We start from the raw sequence: 15,407 nt of genomic DNA, 5'->3' as shown, positions 1-15,407 counted from the left end.
CTGCAACGGGACGTATGTTCGGCGCGTGATACGACGAATAGTGGACGCGGTTGCATTGGTCCGGGCGCTGGAATAACAGTGGCTGGGTTCATTCTCCCGGCACGGCAACGGGCAACGTTTTTGTAAAATCCTCATCCCCCCCCCCGCCCCCCCGCCTGCTCCGCTCCACCTCTGTCCACTTAGTTGGTTGTCAGGTCGCGCTCGGTGGGGGGTAAAGTGTTGGGCAAATCCCACCTCTTCCAAGATGTGTGTGGCCAGCGAGGAAGAGTAGGCCAAATGCGATCCGTAGCGGCTGTCTGTAGCTGCCTCTGGTTAAGGCTCTTCTGCCAGCAGTGGCATCAGGAGACAGGGCCGTTCAGACTTGGCTTCCCATAAAATGTAATTTAATATATATAACATTGAACATTTTTTCTACGTCCCATTATTTATTTATTTGTCATTACTACTTACCTCCTTTATGCTATTCGTTGCGCACCGCTGCAATTCACTTTGCTCAAATCGGTGTTCCCCGCTGAGGTGGTGATGCGTTTCTTTTCCCATTCCTCTTGCTCTACGCCCCCTGTAACCGTTTCCCGATCCGTTGCAACGTGACACCGACCGATGCACGGACTTCATTGAGGGCGATATCGGCACGTGAAACAAAATTCGATTGACCGATCGAGTGTGCGGGGGTTAAACCGCCCACGGCCCGGCGCAGTCGAAGCGGTGACACTCACCCAAGCGGGAGGAGGATGGTGACTCCCACGATGCCAGAGATCAAGAAGGGCAGGCAGAAGGGCAGCTCCAGGCTATCCTTGTAAATGTAGTTGAACGTGATGGAACCGACCACCCGGACGAGGCTCATTGCACACGCGAGCAGAGTGAACACCGTTCCTGAGTGGGGGATTGTGGAGGACACACGTGGGTAGAGTGAACACCGTTCATGAGTGGGGGATTGTGGAGGACACGTGGGCAGAGTGAACACCGTTCATGAGTGGGGGTTGTGGAGGACACACGTGGGCAGAGTGAACACCGTTCATGAGTGGGGGATTGTGGAGGACACGCGGGCAGAGTGAACAACGTTCATGAGTGGGGGTTGTGGAGGACACACGTGGGTAGAGTGAACACCGTTCATGAGTGGGGGTTGTGGAGGACACACGGGCAGAGTGAACACCGTTCATGAGTGGGGGATTGTGGAGGACACGCGGGCAGAGTGAAGACCGTTCCTGAGTGGGGGATTGTGGAGGACACGTGGGTAGAGTGAACACCGTTCATGAGTGGGGGTTGTGTGGGACACACGGGCAGAGTGAACATCGTTCATTAGTGGGGGTTGTGGAGCACACGTGGGTAGAGTGAACACCGTTCATGAGTGGGGGTTGTGAGGGACACGGTGGTGTGATGTAGTGAGATGGAGTGAGATGTAGTGAGATGGAGATGTAGTTAGAGATGTAGTGAGATAGAGATGCAGTGAGTTAAAGATTTGGTGAGATAGAGATGTAGTGAGATAGAGATGTAGTGAGATAGAGATGTAGTGAGTTAGAGATGTAGTGAGATGGAGATGTAGTGAGATAGAGATGTAGTGAGATAGAGATGTAGTGAGATAGAGATGTAGTGAGATGTAGTGAGATAGAGATGTAGTGAGTTAGAGATGTAGTGAGATGGAGATGTTGTGAGATGTAGTGAGATAGAGATGTAGTGAGATGGAGATGTAGTGAGATGGAGATGTAGTGAGATAGAGATGCAGTGAGATATAAATGTAGTGAGATGTAGTGAGATAGAGATGTATTGAGATGGAGATGTAGTGAGATGTAGTGAGATAGAGATGTAGTGAGATGGAGATGTAGTGAGATAGAGATGTAGTGAGATGATAGAGATGTAGTGAGATGGAGATGTAGTGAGATAGAGATGCAGTGAGATATAAATGTAGTGAGATGTAGTGAGATAGAGATGTAGTGAGATGGAGATGTAGTGAGATGTAGTGAGATAGAGATGTAGTGAGATGGAGATGTAGTGAGATAGAGATGTAGTGAGATGTAGTGAGATAGAGATGTAGTGACATGGAGATGTAGTGAGTTAGAGATGTAGTGAGATGGAGATGTTGTGAGATGTAGTGAGTTAGAGATGTAGTGAGATGGAGATGTTGTGAGATGTAGTGAGATGGAGATGTAGTGAGATGTAGTGAGATAGAGATGTAGTGAGATAGAGATGTAGTGAGATAGAGATGTAGTGAGATGGAGATGTAGTGAGATGGAGATGTAGTGAGATGGAGATGTAGTGAGATAGAGATGTAGTGAGATGTAGTGAGATGTAGTGAGCTAGAGATATAGTGAGATAGAGATGTAGTGAGATATAGATGTAGTGAGATAGAGATGTAGTGAGATGGAGATGTAGTGAGATAGAGATGTAGTGAGATAGAGATGTAGTGAGATAGAGATGTAGTGAGTTAGAGATGTAGTGAGATGGAGATGTAGTGAGATAGAGATGTAGTGAGATAGAGATGTAGTGAGATGTAGTGAGATGTAGTGAGATAGAGATGTAGTGAGATGTAGTGAGATAGAGATGTAGTGAGATGGAGATGTAGTGAGATGTAGTGAGATAGATATGTAGTGAGATGTAGTGAGACGTAGTGAGCTAGAGATGTAGTGAGCTAGAGATGTAGTGAGCTAGAGATGTAGTGAGATAGAGATGTAGTGAGATAGAGATGTAGTGAGTTAGAGATGTAGTGAGATGAGGGACAAGAGCTGCAGATAATTTCATTTGACAGAGCGTCATTCGTGAAATTGCATCCCACAACGCTGCAACATCAATGAGCCAGTCCCTGACAGATGATACGGAAACAAACACCCCACTACTTATTTATGTTTATGTTCATGAGAGACTACATTTGAGCTGATATTTGGTGCATTCCTATTCCTATTGTTTATGGTTTTGGGGGGGCGTTCTTTTGAGCTACTCGAGGGGGGGGGGGGCCTGACACTTTTTCCCAGTTACCTTTTGCCAAGTGCCACCGCTACAGAGCCGCCCAACTTCTGCAAAAAATCCCTCCATTGGGTGGAATTGCCCCACAGGACATCCCATTGCGAGGAGGCTCGTTCACAGAACCGTTGAGACATAGTTTCTGCCTTGCCGGATGCAAGGGGCATTGCGATTAAACCAGTGGGACTTTGTTTGCCCGCGGTTTAATCAGCTTCTCGATTCGAGCGTAGCAAGCGTGACGGTTTCGGCTCAGTGCCCCGACACGAAAAACAAGCATCGTCGAAACTGTAGTTACCTTTTAACTTTTTGTGTGTTCGTAAATAGTTTTTTTTTTGTTTCGGGTTAGATCACGTAAATATATAAATGTTGTGTCGTTAAAACCCGCCACCACCCGACACAGCCAACTAGTAAGGGTTGTCACGTAAACAGAACGTGGCCAATTCGTCACTGGTACAGCGCTAACCGGTTGTGTGTTGGAGAGCCAAGCTACAACAATTTACAATCTGAGTACGACGTTTCGCCAGTAATTACAACCAGCTTCATCAGGCGACAGCCAGATTTGTGGCGAAGTCCACCAGTTTCGTTGCTTAAATAGAGTGATAAATGTGATGTCATATAACACGCGTTGCTGTTATACGTAGTGAGATGGAGAAATTGTTTCGAGAAACATTAAGTCAGAGAGGAAAAACAAAAATAACCGTGGCTGCTTGCGGGTCTGCGTCTCGCCGTGGACGTTCAAAATCCCCCGGCGGTGTGACTCAACAAAGGAGCAGGCCACGTGTGCCGACGTTTGCGGTCTCGATATTGTTGACTTTCGGTAAGTTACTCGCAATTTTTACTTCATTGGGAAAAAACCACGTGCCATCATCATCATCATCATCATAATCAGTCCCCCCATTTTCTTTCCGGCGCTGCCGTTGCCCTGTGCCACATGAGGGCGGGTGGCCCCCTCGGGCTCCCGTTGGCCTAAGACTGCAGCAGCAACATTGCAATCGTTTCGAGGTGTTTTCTGAGTCGCAGAGGTATTCATTTAACCCTTTCCCATTCTGAGACGTCAATTGTATTTAGAGAGAGGTGTGTAGTCGCGCCGTTGATGTCAAACAAATTGTTACCGCAGAGAACCGTAGCGACATGACCGCACGCTGACAGCTGATGTCAAACTGTGCAACACGCCCTCCCGCACGGCCTTGTGGGAACCTTGGTACCAGTAAAGTAAATTTTATTTACCGGCAAACTTATTAAGATATTTCGTAAATTGTATTTATTTATCTGGCGTACGTGCATACTTACGTCATCGGAACGTAATCGGAAGAAAAAACTGATGACGTACACGTACTGTACGTCGTCGAGACGGGAACGGGTGAAGTGCCCTGTAAATTCCGATCCTGATCCCCACAGCTTACCCAGCCACTGCGGGTCAGTGATTTTTGCCATGGAAGAGCGAATGTTGGGCAGAGGCATCAAAGATAACTGCATCAGGACCCTTGCTGCAACGAGAAGGGGGAACGGGGAAGCGCGTCAGTGTACAATTGACATCCAAAACACATTTAAAAGGGTGCACGGAACACTTTCTCCAATTGCTAAATCACACGGAATGTGCCCAATGTCATCACATTTCAGCAGCTAAATATTTTTCAAAATACGGATGCCCTTCCCTTGCGTGCACGGCGTTCCAGGTTTTTTTCTTTCCCAACACTCAAAAAATACCTGACGAGGTGAAAAACTGTTCAGATATTGTAAGTTTGACGCTCATGAAAACGAATGTTTGGCCGATTAAAAAAGCGACGCCGCATTTCACCTTTCTCCCTGCAACTTCGCGATTCTCTCCAGCAGCACCGCGATTCTCTCTGCAGCTCCCCGATTCTATCGGTCGTTTCGAGATTCGATCTGCAGCTCAGCGATTATCTCTGCAACTCCGCGCTTCTATCTGCAGTGGTGCGATTCAAGAACTCCACGGGGTTTGCATTTACAGTGAAGCCGGCGGACTATTTTGCAATGCGATGGAATAAAATTAAAACGTGTTATGCTTATTGACTTCATCCAGGGGAGCGTCACCGAGTCTCAAGACTGTTACAAGATTTCCTGCCAAGCTTCCCTGCGTGGGGTGTGTGGTTACAACGTGTCGTCCCAATTGAGTACTTTTTAGAAAATTATTCATCGAGTTAATGTTTCGGCCAAGACCAGTTGCAATGCACGCTGTTGTTGTTGTTGAGCAAATAATAACTGTGTCGTTGTTTCAGCATGATGTCCGACGTTTCATTCTACGTTCTGGTGGGAGCTTCGTGGGGACACATATTCACGGTAAATTTCAGTTCCCAAAAAAACTCGTAACACGCGGAGCAAAAACGTCGGACATCGTACCGAAACGAGACGCGGTGACGGACCGAGGACGCATCGGGAGAAGACACGCAAGTGCGTTGCGTAGAGAAATCACCCTGTAGAGACAACTTTGTAAAGTATCGCCCTCTAGAGGTAACTTTGTAGAGTGTCACCCTGTAGAGGCAACTTTGTAGAGTATCACCCTGTAGAGAAAACTATGTAGAGTGTCACCATGTAGAGACAACTTTGTAGAGTATCACCCTGTAGAGGTAACTTTGTAGAGTGTCACCCTGTAGAGACAACTTTGTAGAGTGTCACCCTCTAGAGGCAACTTTGTAGAGTATCACCCTGTAGAGGCAACTTTGTAGAGTATCACCCTGTAGAGGCAACTTTGTAGAGTGTCACCCTCTAGAGGCAACTTTGTAAAGTATCACCCTCTAGAGACAACTTTGTAGAGTATCACCCTGTAGAGGCAACTATGTAGAGTGTCACCCTGTAGAGGCAACTATGTAGAGTATCACCCTGTAGCGGCAACTTTGTAGAGTGTCACCCTCTAGAGGCAACTTTGTAGAGTATCACCCTGTAGAGGCAACTATGTAGAGTGTCACCCTGTAGAGGCAACTTTGTAGAGTGTCACCCTGTAGAGGCAACTTTGTAGAGTATCACCCTGTAGAGACAACTTTGTAGAGTGTCACCCTGTAGAGGCAACTTTGTAGAGTGTCACCCTGTAGAGACAACTTTGTAGAGTGTCACCCTGTAGAGGCAACTTTGTAGAGTGTCACCCTATAGAGGCAACTATGTAGAGTATCACCCTGTAGAGACAACTTTGTAAAGTATCGCCCTCTAGAGGTAACTTTGTAGAGTGTCACCCTGTAGAGGCAACTATGTAGAGTATCACCCTGTAGAGAAAACTATGTAGAGTGTCACCATGTAGAGACAACTTTGTAGAGTATCACCCTGTAGAGGCAACTATGTAGAGTGTCACCCTGTAGAGGCAACTATTTAGAGTATCACCCTGTAGAGGCAACTTTGTAGAGTGTCACCCTGTAGAGACAACTTTGTAGAGTGTCACCCTGTAGAGGCAACTATATAGAGTGTCACCCTGTAGAGGCAACTTTGTAGAGTGTCACCCTGTAGAGACAACTTTGTAGAGTGTCACCCTCTAGAGGCAACTTTGTAGAGTATCACCCTGTAGAGGCAACTTTGTAGAGTATCACCCTGTAGAGGCAACTTTGTAGAGTATCACCCTCTAGAGGCAACTTTGTAAAGTATCACCCTGTAGAGGCAACTATGTAGAGTATCACCCTGTAGCGGCAACTTTGTAAAGTGTCACCCTCTAGAGGCAACTTTGTAGAGTATCACCCTGTAGAGGCAACTATGTAGAGTGTCACCCTGTAGAGACAACTTTGTAGAGTGTCACCCTCTAGAGGCAACTTTGTAGAGTATCACCCTGTAGAGGCAACTATGTAGAGTGCCACCCTGTAGAGGCAACTTTGTAGAGTATCACCCTGTAGAGGCAACTATGTAGAGTGTCACCCTGTAGAGGCAACTATGTAGAGTGTCACCCTCTAGAGGCAACTTTGTAGAGTGTCACCATGTAGAGACAACTTTGTAGAGTGTCACCCTCTAGAGGCAACTATGTAGAGTGTCACCCTGTAGAGGCAACTTTGTAGAGTGTCACCCTGTAGAGGCAACTATGTAGAGTGTCACCCTGTAGAGGCAACTATGTAGAGTATCACTCTGTAGAGGCAACTTTGTAGAGTATCACCCTGTAGAGACAACTATGTAGAGTGTCACCCTGTAGAGGCAACTATGTAGAGTGTCACCCTGTAGAGGCAACTATGTAGAGTGTCACCCTGTAGAGGCAACTTTGTAGAGTATCACCCTCTAGAGGCAACTTTGTAGAGTGTCACCCTCTAGAGGCAACTATGTAGAGTGTCACCCTCTAGAGGCAACTATGTAGAGTGTCACCCTCTAGAGGCAACTATGTAGAGTGTCACCCTCTAGAGGCAACTATGTAGAGTGTCGCCCTGTAGAGGCAACTTTGTAGAGTGTCACCCTCTAGAGGAAACTTTGTAGAGTATCACCCTGTAGAGCAACTTTGTAGAGTATCACCCTGTAGAGGCAACTATGTAGAGTATCACCCTGTAGAGGCAACTATGTAGAGTGTCACCCTGTAGAGGCAACTTTGTAGAGTGTCACCCTGTAGAGGCAACTATGTAGAGTGTCACTCTGTAGAGGCAACTTTGTAGCGTATCACCCTGTAGAGGCAACTTTGTAGAGTGTCACCCTGTAGAGGCAACTATGTAGAGTATCACCCTGTAGAGGCAACTTTGTAGAGTATCACCCTGTAGAGGCAACTATGTAGAGTCTCACCCTGTAGAGGCAACTATGTAGAGTATCACCCTGTAGAGGCAACTTTGTAAAGTATCACCCTGTAGAGGCAACTATGTAGAGTGTCACCCTGTAGAGGCAACTTTGTAGAGTGTCACCCTGTAGAGGCAACTTTGTAGAGTATCACCCTGTAGAGACAACTTTGTAGAGTGTCACCCTGTAGAGGCAACTATGTAGAGTGTCACCCTGTAGAGGCAACTATGTAGAGTGTCACCCTGTAGAGGCAACTTTGTAGAGTATCACCCTGTAGAGACAACCATGTAGAGTATCACCCTGTAGAGGCAACTTTGTAGAGTATCACCCTGTAGAGGCAACTATGTAGAGTGTCACCCTGTAGAGGCAACTTTGTAGAGTATCACCCTGTAGAGACAACTTTGTAGAGTGTAGCCCTCTAGAGGCAACTTTGTAGAGTATCACCCTGTAGAGGCAACTTTGTAGAGTGTCACCCTGTAGAGGCAACTATGTAGAGTGTCACCCTGTAGAGGCAACTTTGTAGAGTATCACCCTGTAGAAGCAACCATGTAGAGTATCACTCTGTAGAGGCAACTTTGTAGAGTATCACCCTGTAGAGGCAACTATGTAGAGTGTCACCCTGTAGAGGCAACTTTGTAGAGTATCACCCTGTAGAGGCAACTATGTAGAGTATCACCCTGTAGAGGCAACTTTGTAGAGTATCACCCTGTAGAGGCAACTTTGTAGAGTATCACCCTCTAGAGACAACTTTGTAGAGTGTCACCCTGTAGAGGCAACTTTGTAGAGTATCACCCTGTAGAGACAACTTTGTAGAGTGTCACCCTGTAGAGGCAACTATGTAGAGTGTCACCCTGTAGAGGCAACTTTGTAGAGTATCACCCTGTAGAGGCAACTTTGTAGAGTGTCACCCTATAGAGGCAACTTTGTAGAGTGTCACCCTGTAGAGGCAACTATGTAGAGTGTCACCCTGTAGAGGCAACTTTGTAGAGTATCACCCTGTAGAGGCAACTATGTAGAGTGTCACCCTGTAGAGGCAACTTTGTAGAGTATCACCCTATAGAGGCAACTATGTAGAGTGTCACCCTCTAGAGGCAACTATGTAGAGTGTCACCCTCTAGAGGCAACTATGTAGAGTGTCACCCTCTAGAGGCAACTATGTAGAGTGTCGCCCTGTAGAGGCAACTTTGTAGAGTGTCACCCTCTAGAGGAAACTTTGTAGAGTATCACCCTGTAGAGCAACTTTGTAGAGTATCACCCTGTAGAGGCAACTATGTAGAGTATCACCCTGTAGAGGCAACTATGTAGAGTGTCACCCTGTAGAGGCAACTTTGTAGAGTGTCACCCTGTAGAGGCAACTATGTAGAGTGTCACTCTGTAGAGGCAACTTTGTAGAGTATCACCCTGTAGAGGCAACTTTGTAGAGTGTCACCCTGTAGAGGCAACTATGTAGAGTATCACCCTGTAGAGGCAACTTTGTAGAGTATCACCCTGTAGAGGCAACTATGTAGAGTCTCACCCTGTAGAGGCAACTATGTAGAGTATCACCCTGTAGAGGCAACTTTGTAAAGTATCACCCTGTAGAGGCAACTATGTAGAGTGTCACCCTGTAGAGGCAACTTTGTAGAGTGTCACCCTGTAGAGGCAACTTTGTAGAGTATCACCCTGTAGAGACAACTTTGTAGAGTGTAGCCCTCTAGAGGCAACTTTGTAGAGTATCACCCTGTAGAGGCAACTTTGTAGAGTGTCACCCTGTAGAGGCAACTATGTAGAGTGTCACCCTGTAGAGGCAACTTTGTAGAGTATCACCCTGTAGAGACAACCATGTAGAGTATCACCCTGTAGAGGCAACTTTGTAGAGTATCACCCTGTAGAGGCAACTATGTAGAGTGTCACCCTGTAGAGGCAACTTTGTAGAGTATCACCCTGTAGAGACAACTTTGTAGAGTGTAGCCCTCTAGAGGCAACTTTGTAGAGTATCACCCTGTAGAGGCAACTTTGTAGAGTGTCACCCTGTAGAGGCAACTATGTAGAGTGTCACCCTGTAGAGGCAACTTTGTAGAGTATCACCCTGTAGAGGCAACCATGTAGAGTATCACTCTGTAGAGGCAACTTTGTAGAGTATCACCCTGTAGAGGCAACTATGTAGAGTGTCACCCTGTAGAGGCAACTTTGTAGAGTATCACCCTGTAGAGGCAACTATGTAGAGTATCACCCTGTAGAGGCAACTTTGTAGAGTATCACCCTGTAGAGGAAACTTTGTAGAGTATCACCCTCTAGAGACAACTTTGTAGAGTGTCACCCTGTAGAGGCAACTTTGTAGAGTATCACCCTGTAGAGACAACTTTGTAGAGTGTCACCCTGTAGAGGCAACTATGTAGAGTGTCACCCTGTAGAGGCAACTTTGTAGAGTATCACCCTGTAGAGGCAACTTTGTAGAGTATCACCCTGTAGAGGCAACTATGTAGAGTGTCACCCTATAGAGGCAACTTTGTAGAGTGTCACCCTGTAGAGGCAACTATGTAGAGTGTCACCCTGTAGAGGCAACTTTGTAGAGTATCACCCTGTAGAGGCAACTATGTAGAGTGTCACCCTGTAGAGGCAACTTTGTAGAGTATCACCCTATAGAGGCAACTATGTAGAGTGTCACCCTGTAGAGGCAACTTTGTAAAGTGTCACCCTGTAGAGGCAACTTTGTAGAGTGTCACCCTGTAGAGGCAACTATGTAGAGTATCGCCCTCTAGAGGCAACTTTGTAGAGTATCACCCTGTAGAGGCAACTTTGTAGAGTGTCACCCTGTAGAGGCAACTTTGTAAAGTATCGCCCTGTAGAGGCAACTTTGTAGAGTATCACCCTGTAGAGGCAACTTTGTAGAGTGTCACCCTGTAGAGGCAACTTTGTAGAGTGTCACCCTGTAGAGGCAACTTTGTAGAGTATCACCCTGTAGAGGCAACTTTGTAGAGTGTCACCCTGTAGAGGCAACTATGTAGAGTGTCACCCTGTAGAGGCAACTATGTAGAGTATCACCCTGTAGAGGCAACTATGTAGAGTATCACCCTGTAGAGGCAACTTTGTAGAGTATCACCCTCTAGAGGCAACTTTGTAGAGTACAGCCAGCAGGTGATTGAACCACACAGACTGAATGCATTGGATACGTTGCACGTGTACCAATTGCCCCTTGTACTTGTTGTGTTCATCATGTTGACAGGTCACTCCCGAGTGAAGGCTTCCCCAACACCACGTCGGTCATTCAGATGGTTTAGACGGTGGCTCACTAAACCGGTTAATGTGAAGCAGGTTGAGTGGCCAGAACCGGTTTGGAATATCACTAGGACCACTAAAACGAAGCTGTCAGTGTTGCGGCTAAAGCCCCCTTCTGAGCCCCCTTCGGAGCTCATTTTCAGAAGAGATCTGGCTTCCACAACTGGTAGCTCAACGAAGTGGCTTATCGCGTGGAAATTCATAACGCTGTGATGCTGATTATTCTTAATGTGGAGGTTAAAACCGAAGGACCCGGAGAAAAATCCGTGCGACCACTGGGAGAGAGAGGGACATGCAAACTCCGAATATACAGCAGGAGTCGGGGTCGTGATCAAACCCACGGACTCCTGCATACCGGGCGAGGGATATTACATCTCCTAGCCACCGTAACGCTCCATATCACTTGCCGCTTCTGTTAGCCATGGCCTGGAGTCAAAACTCAGGTCGCCGTGTTCATGCGCTAACCGGTGGATGTTGTGTAACCTGAGTGATCTGCTGCAATGCCATGGCACATTTCGAAGCCTAAGTTACGTAGTTTATGCGAACACGGTCAACATTTCTATTTTTTTTTTACCTTTGACCTAATAACTTTACTTACTGGTCCGATCTATGGTTTTCAATATATCCTTGCACAAACATGAGTCTCACTTTCAAATTCCTACAATGGATCATATTTTAACACGACGTTTTGGTCACAACACAAGCGGCCATCTTCAGGTGAGAAAAATTATCTGCTGTTGTGGCTTTATATAGGCACGGGAGGGGGGGAGTTTGGCTGTAGGAGTTAGGCACAGGAGGGGGGGGGAAGGAGGACATATCACTGTCCCTGGATGATTTGCTTGTCAGCTTCGATGTAGTCTCCCTCTTCACCAAGGTACCCGTACCTGATACTATTGCAATCATTGAAGAGCTAGTCCAACAGGGATTGGATCCTGATGTACCTTCGTTGGTAAGGCACTGCCTTACCAACACTTACTTCACCTGGAATGGTACTTTCTACAAACAGAATGAAGGTACCCCAATGGGCCCTCCCCTATCACCAGAGGTAGCGAACATTTTCATGGAGAAATTTGAGACGGATGCCATCCAGACATCCACCCGATGTCCTTCCTTGTGGAAGAGATACGTAGATGACACGTTCGTCATCTGGCCACATGGCCGGATGGCACTATACCAATTTCTCAACAAAATCAATTCCATACACCCATCTATCAAATTCACCATGGAAGTGGAAAATGATGTCAAGCTACCATTCCTGGATGTTTTGATCGAGAAGAGACCTGATGGCTCTTTGGGACACTCGGTCTACAGGAAAGCCACCCACACGGATGCCTATCAAAAGCCTGACTCCCACCACCATCCGGCCCAGGAGAATCCCCTCATCAAAACACTACACCATAGGGCCCGTTGCATCTCCGACCAGCACCACCTTGCCAGTGAGCTTGGACACGTATGCCAGGCTCTCAGGAGGAATGGATATTCTGACCGCACAATCCACAAAGCTGCATCCCCAACCATGGGTAGAGAACCATCTGAGGACCCAATCAAAACCATCACATTACCATAGATAGCAGGGGTTAACAAAAGGATTGCCAACATCTTGAACAAACACAAGATCCAAGTTCGGTTCAATACAGTACACAAAATCCGTGATTTGATCCCATCGGTGAAGGATGCGATTCCGGACATGCAATGTCCTGGTGTCTATAAGCTGAGTTGTGTCTGCGGCAGCAGTTACATTGGTGAAACGAAGCGACGTGTCTCAGACCGGGTTCGCGAACACAAAGCGGATTTGAAACACGGTAGAACCAACACCTCGGCGGTGGTGGGTCATTGTTTCAACGCTGTGGGCACACGTGACATTGATAACACGTGACATTGTTTTCTCCGAGACCAAGGTGCTCTGCAAACCCTCGGGCCACCATCAGAGATTTGTTCACGAAACCATCCAGATATACAAACACAGACAAAACTTTCGTCGAGAAGATGGGTTCAGATTGAGCAATCATTTGAAGGATGTGATAAATCGCATTAAGTTTAAACTGCTTTGATTTTCACTCACCCACCCGTGTGTTTTGTTGTCCGATTACTACCAATCCATTTACTTGCTAATTTCTCCAGCCCCACCGGTCCATGCACGCCACAAACTCTCTCCCCTGTGAACCCCTACAGCCAAACTCCTCCTCCCCCCCTCCCGTGCCTATATAAAGCCACAACAGCAGAACATTTTTCTCACCTGAAGACGGCCGCTTGTGTTGCGACCAAAACGTCGTGTTTTCTTTGATCACTTTTTCTATCTACGTGACTTTACCGAAAGAACCAGAGAGTATGGATTCCTGTAGTCACGAAAGCTTAAAATCAAGATTGAACATAGTTTTAACACTACTTGTTATTGTGTTATAAAGTTATTGTCATGGTTATCATAATAACACAAGATGACACATTTTTTTCTCTTTCAACCCAGTGCTATTTCAGTTGTGCTGTTGACATCATCTCGTGAGACGAAGTCGCCATTCGCACCTCTCGCAGAGCAGTGCAGCTTTTCACGTTGGATAACCCACGGAAGCGGACACCACAGAACTACCTCTGAGAATCCCTCAAGTCACCTCGTATCCTGCCAGTATAGGGCAGCACTTTTGATAATGTTTTAGTTTATTTATTCAGTTTTAGGCCGCCGTAGTGGCTAGGAGATGTTATCTCCCTCGCCTGGTATGCAGGAGGTCCGTGGGTTCGATCCCGACCCTGACGCCTGCTGCTGCTGTATATTTGGAGTTTGCGTGTCTCTCTCCACGTGATCGCGTTAATTTTTCTCTGCATCCTCCGGCTTTTCGCTCAAAACTTAGAAGTACCGTGCGTTTAGAGTATTTGGCTGCTGTAAGTAAGCCACTTAGTTGAGCTATCATTTGTGATAGCCAGCTCGCTTCTGAAAAAGAGATACATAGCTCAGTGGGCCTTACCTGGTAAAATAAAAAAAAAATAGCTTGGTTGAGTTATTCAAATTCAATTCATGAAAATCTCTGTGGGGTAAATTAACTCACTTGAAGTAACCTATCACCGTTGGACCTGAATGGCCTTCCCACTAGTTTTGAATAACCTCCACTATGTTTAGAAAGCGAGTCTTTAAATATATTTTTTAGCGAAAGCAAAAACTGACCGAGCAAGTTTTTTCGCGGTTACACTGTATGACTCTCCCGTGCGTTTCGGAATTGGCCCGCTCGTCGTTTAGCACAATGCCCGACGTTTCGCACCGTAGGCCGTGAACTTCTTCAGAAGTTTATAAACTAAAACGGAACTATTTTTTTTTTACCAGGTAAGGCCCACTGACCTACATAGTTTTTTTTTCAGAAGAGACCTCGCTTCCACAAATGATAGCTCAACGAAGTGGCTTATCGAGTGGACATTTATAGCAGGCAAATAATCTAAACGCACGTTTCTTAACGTGGAGGGAAAACCCGGAGGACCCAGATAAATAAAAAAAAATCCACACGACCACGGGGAGAGAGGACACGCAAACTCCAAATATGCAGCAGGCGTCAGGGTACGAACCAAACCCACGACCTTCTGTATACCAGGCGAGCTAGTTAACATCTTGCCACCGTGGCGCCCTGATAGCTTCTCGTTTCCACGTGCATCGTTGTTGCACGTGGAAACGTCAGACGTCACGCTGAGCTGCGCGCGCGACGCGAACACACGCGCACGCGCGCACGCAGAGCTCGACGAAAACGCGACTCCCGCACAGAATTCTGAGCTACGAACAACCGCACCTTGGAAATTTCGTACTGCGTTTGTCAACAGTACCACCCGGAGCAAGGCCGTTGTTCAAATATGTGTTTAAACAATCTAAGCATTGGAGGGACATTGCCAGTGATAAAGGTCACACGATGAGCTACTGTATATATATAAATAATTCGGCGTTTTTTTTAAATATCTTTTTTTTCTAAGACAACTATCATAAGTGAAACGGCGCTAAAGTTATTGTTTTCTAATAACTTATTTGCTTTAAAGCGTGTACTCATGTGACACGTGTGAGATGTTACGCCTTTCTTGTCAAACCACTGGTAGCCGATATAAGATAAGGAAGGGCCTTCCCGTCACGCCACGTGGGTTATCTTTGCCCGTGGGGGTATATTTCACATTGAGTTGTCGCATTCGCCCTCCCCCACCGCTCCCCCCTATCATGAAATCACCCGGGGCGCGCCAGGTCAGGTCTCGGAAGCTAAGCAGGATTTTTCTTTTTTTGTGTTGAGCATGGATTGTCTAGCACTCGGAGTGCGCGTACAGACAGAGGACGCGCACAACGCATTTCACTCAATCACACTGTGGCATTTAGATGAAAGGACACATTTACGTAATAGGCGACGTTTCGGGCAACGGCCCTTCTCCATAGCACATAGAAACAAACGGGCGGTCTTAGGACCACGTGACTATGAAGTGGACGGCATAGTACGGCGCGGTCAAATCCACCGTTTTGTTGTGCGGTACTTCTATGCTGCCGTGTCTGTGTTTCC

The 15,407-nt window shown here is 46.7% G+C and overlaps 1 protein-coding gene and 1 long non-coding RNA gene across 2 annotated transcripts in view; one reads left to right on the top strand and one right to left on the bottom strand.

The window, feature by feature from the left end:
* LOC142930896 (uncharacterized) overlaps positions 1-15,407 on the top strand; it is a 315,254-nt gene that overhangs the window by 243,457 nt on the left and 56,390 nt on the right. The gene's annotated exons all lie outside the window — the stretch shown is intronic.
* Positions 1-15,407, bottom strand: part of LOC116951834 (solute carrier family 46 member 2-like) — a 33,723-nt gene that overhangs the window by 5,746 nt on the left and 12,570 nt on the right. Inside the window, exons 4-5 of the mRNA XM_076073990.1 lie at positions 4,359-4,442; positions 717-873 (exon numbers count right to left, since the gene is read on the bottom strand). Of these exons, the coding sequence (XP_075930105.1) occupies positions 717-873; positions 4,359-4,442 (241 nt within the window). The remainder of the gene's footprint in view (positions 1-716; positions 874-4,358; positions 4,443-15,407) is intronic.

The sequence above is a fragment of the Petromyzon marinus genome, chromosome 44, assembly GCF_048934315.1.
Source record: "Petromyzon marinus isolate PM22_M1 ecotype Great Lakes invasive population chromosome 44, UKy_Petmar_22M1.pri1.0, whole genome shotgun sequence".
NCBI lineage: Eukaryota > Metazoa > Chordata > Hyperoartia > Petromyzontiformes > Petromyzontidae > Petromyzon > Petromyzon marinus.
The sequence above is the reverse complement of the archived record's forward strand: the minus strand, read 5'-3'. Positions and strand labels throughout refer to the sequence as shown.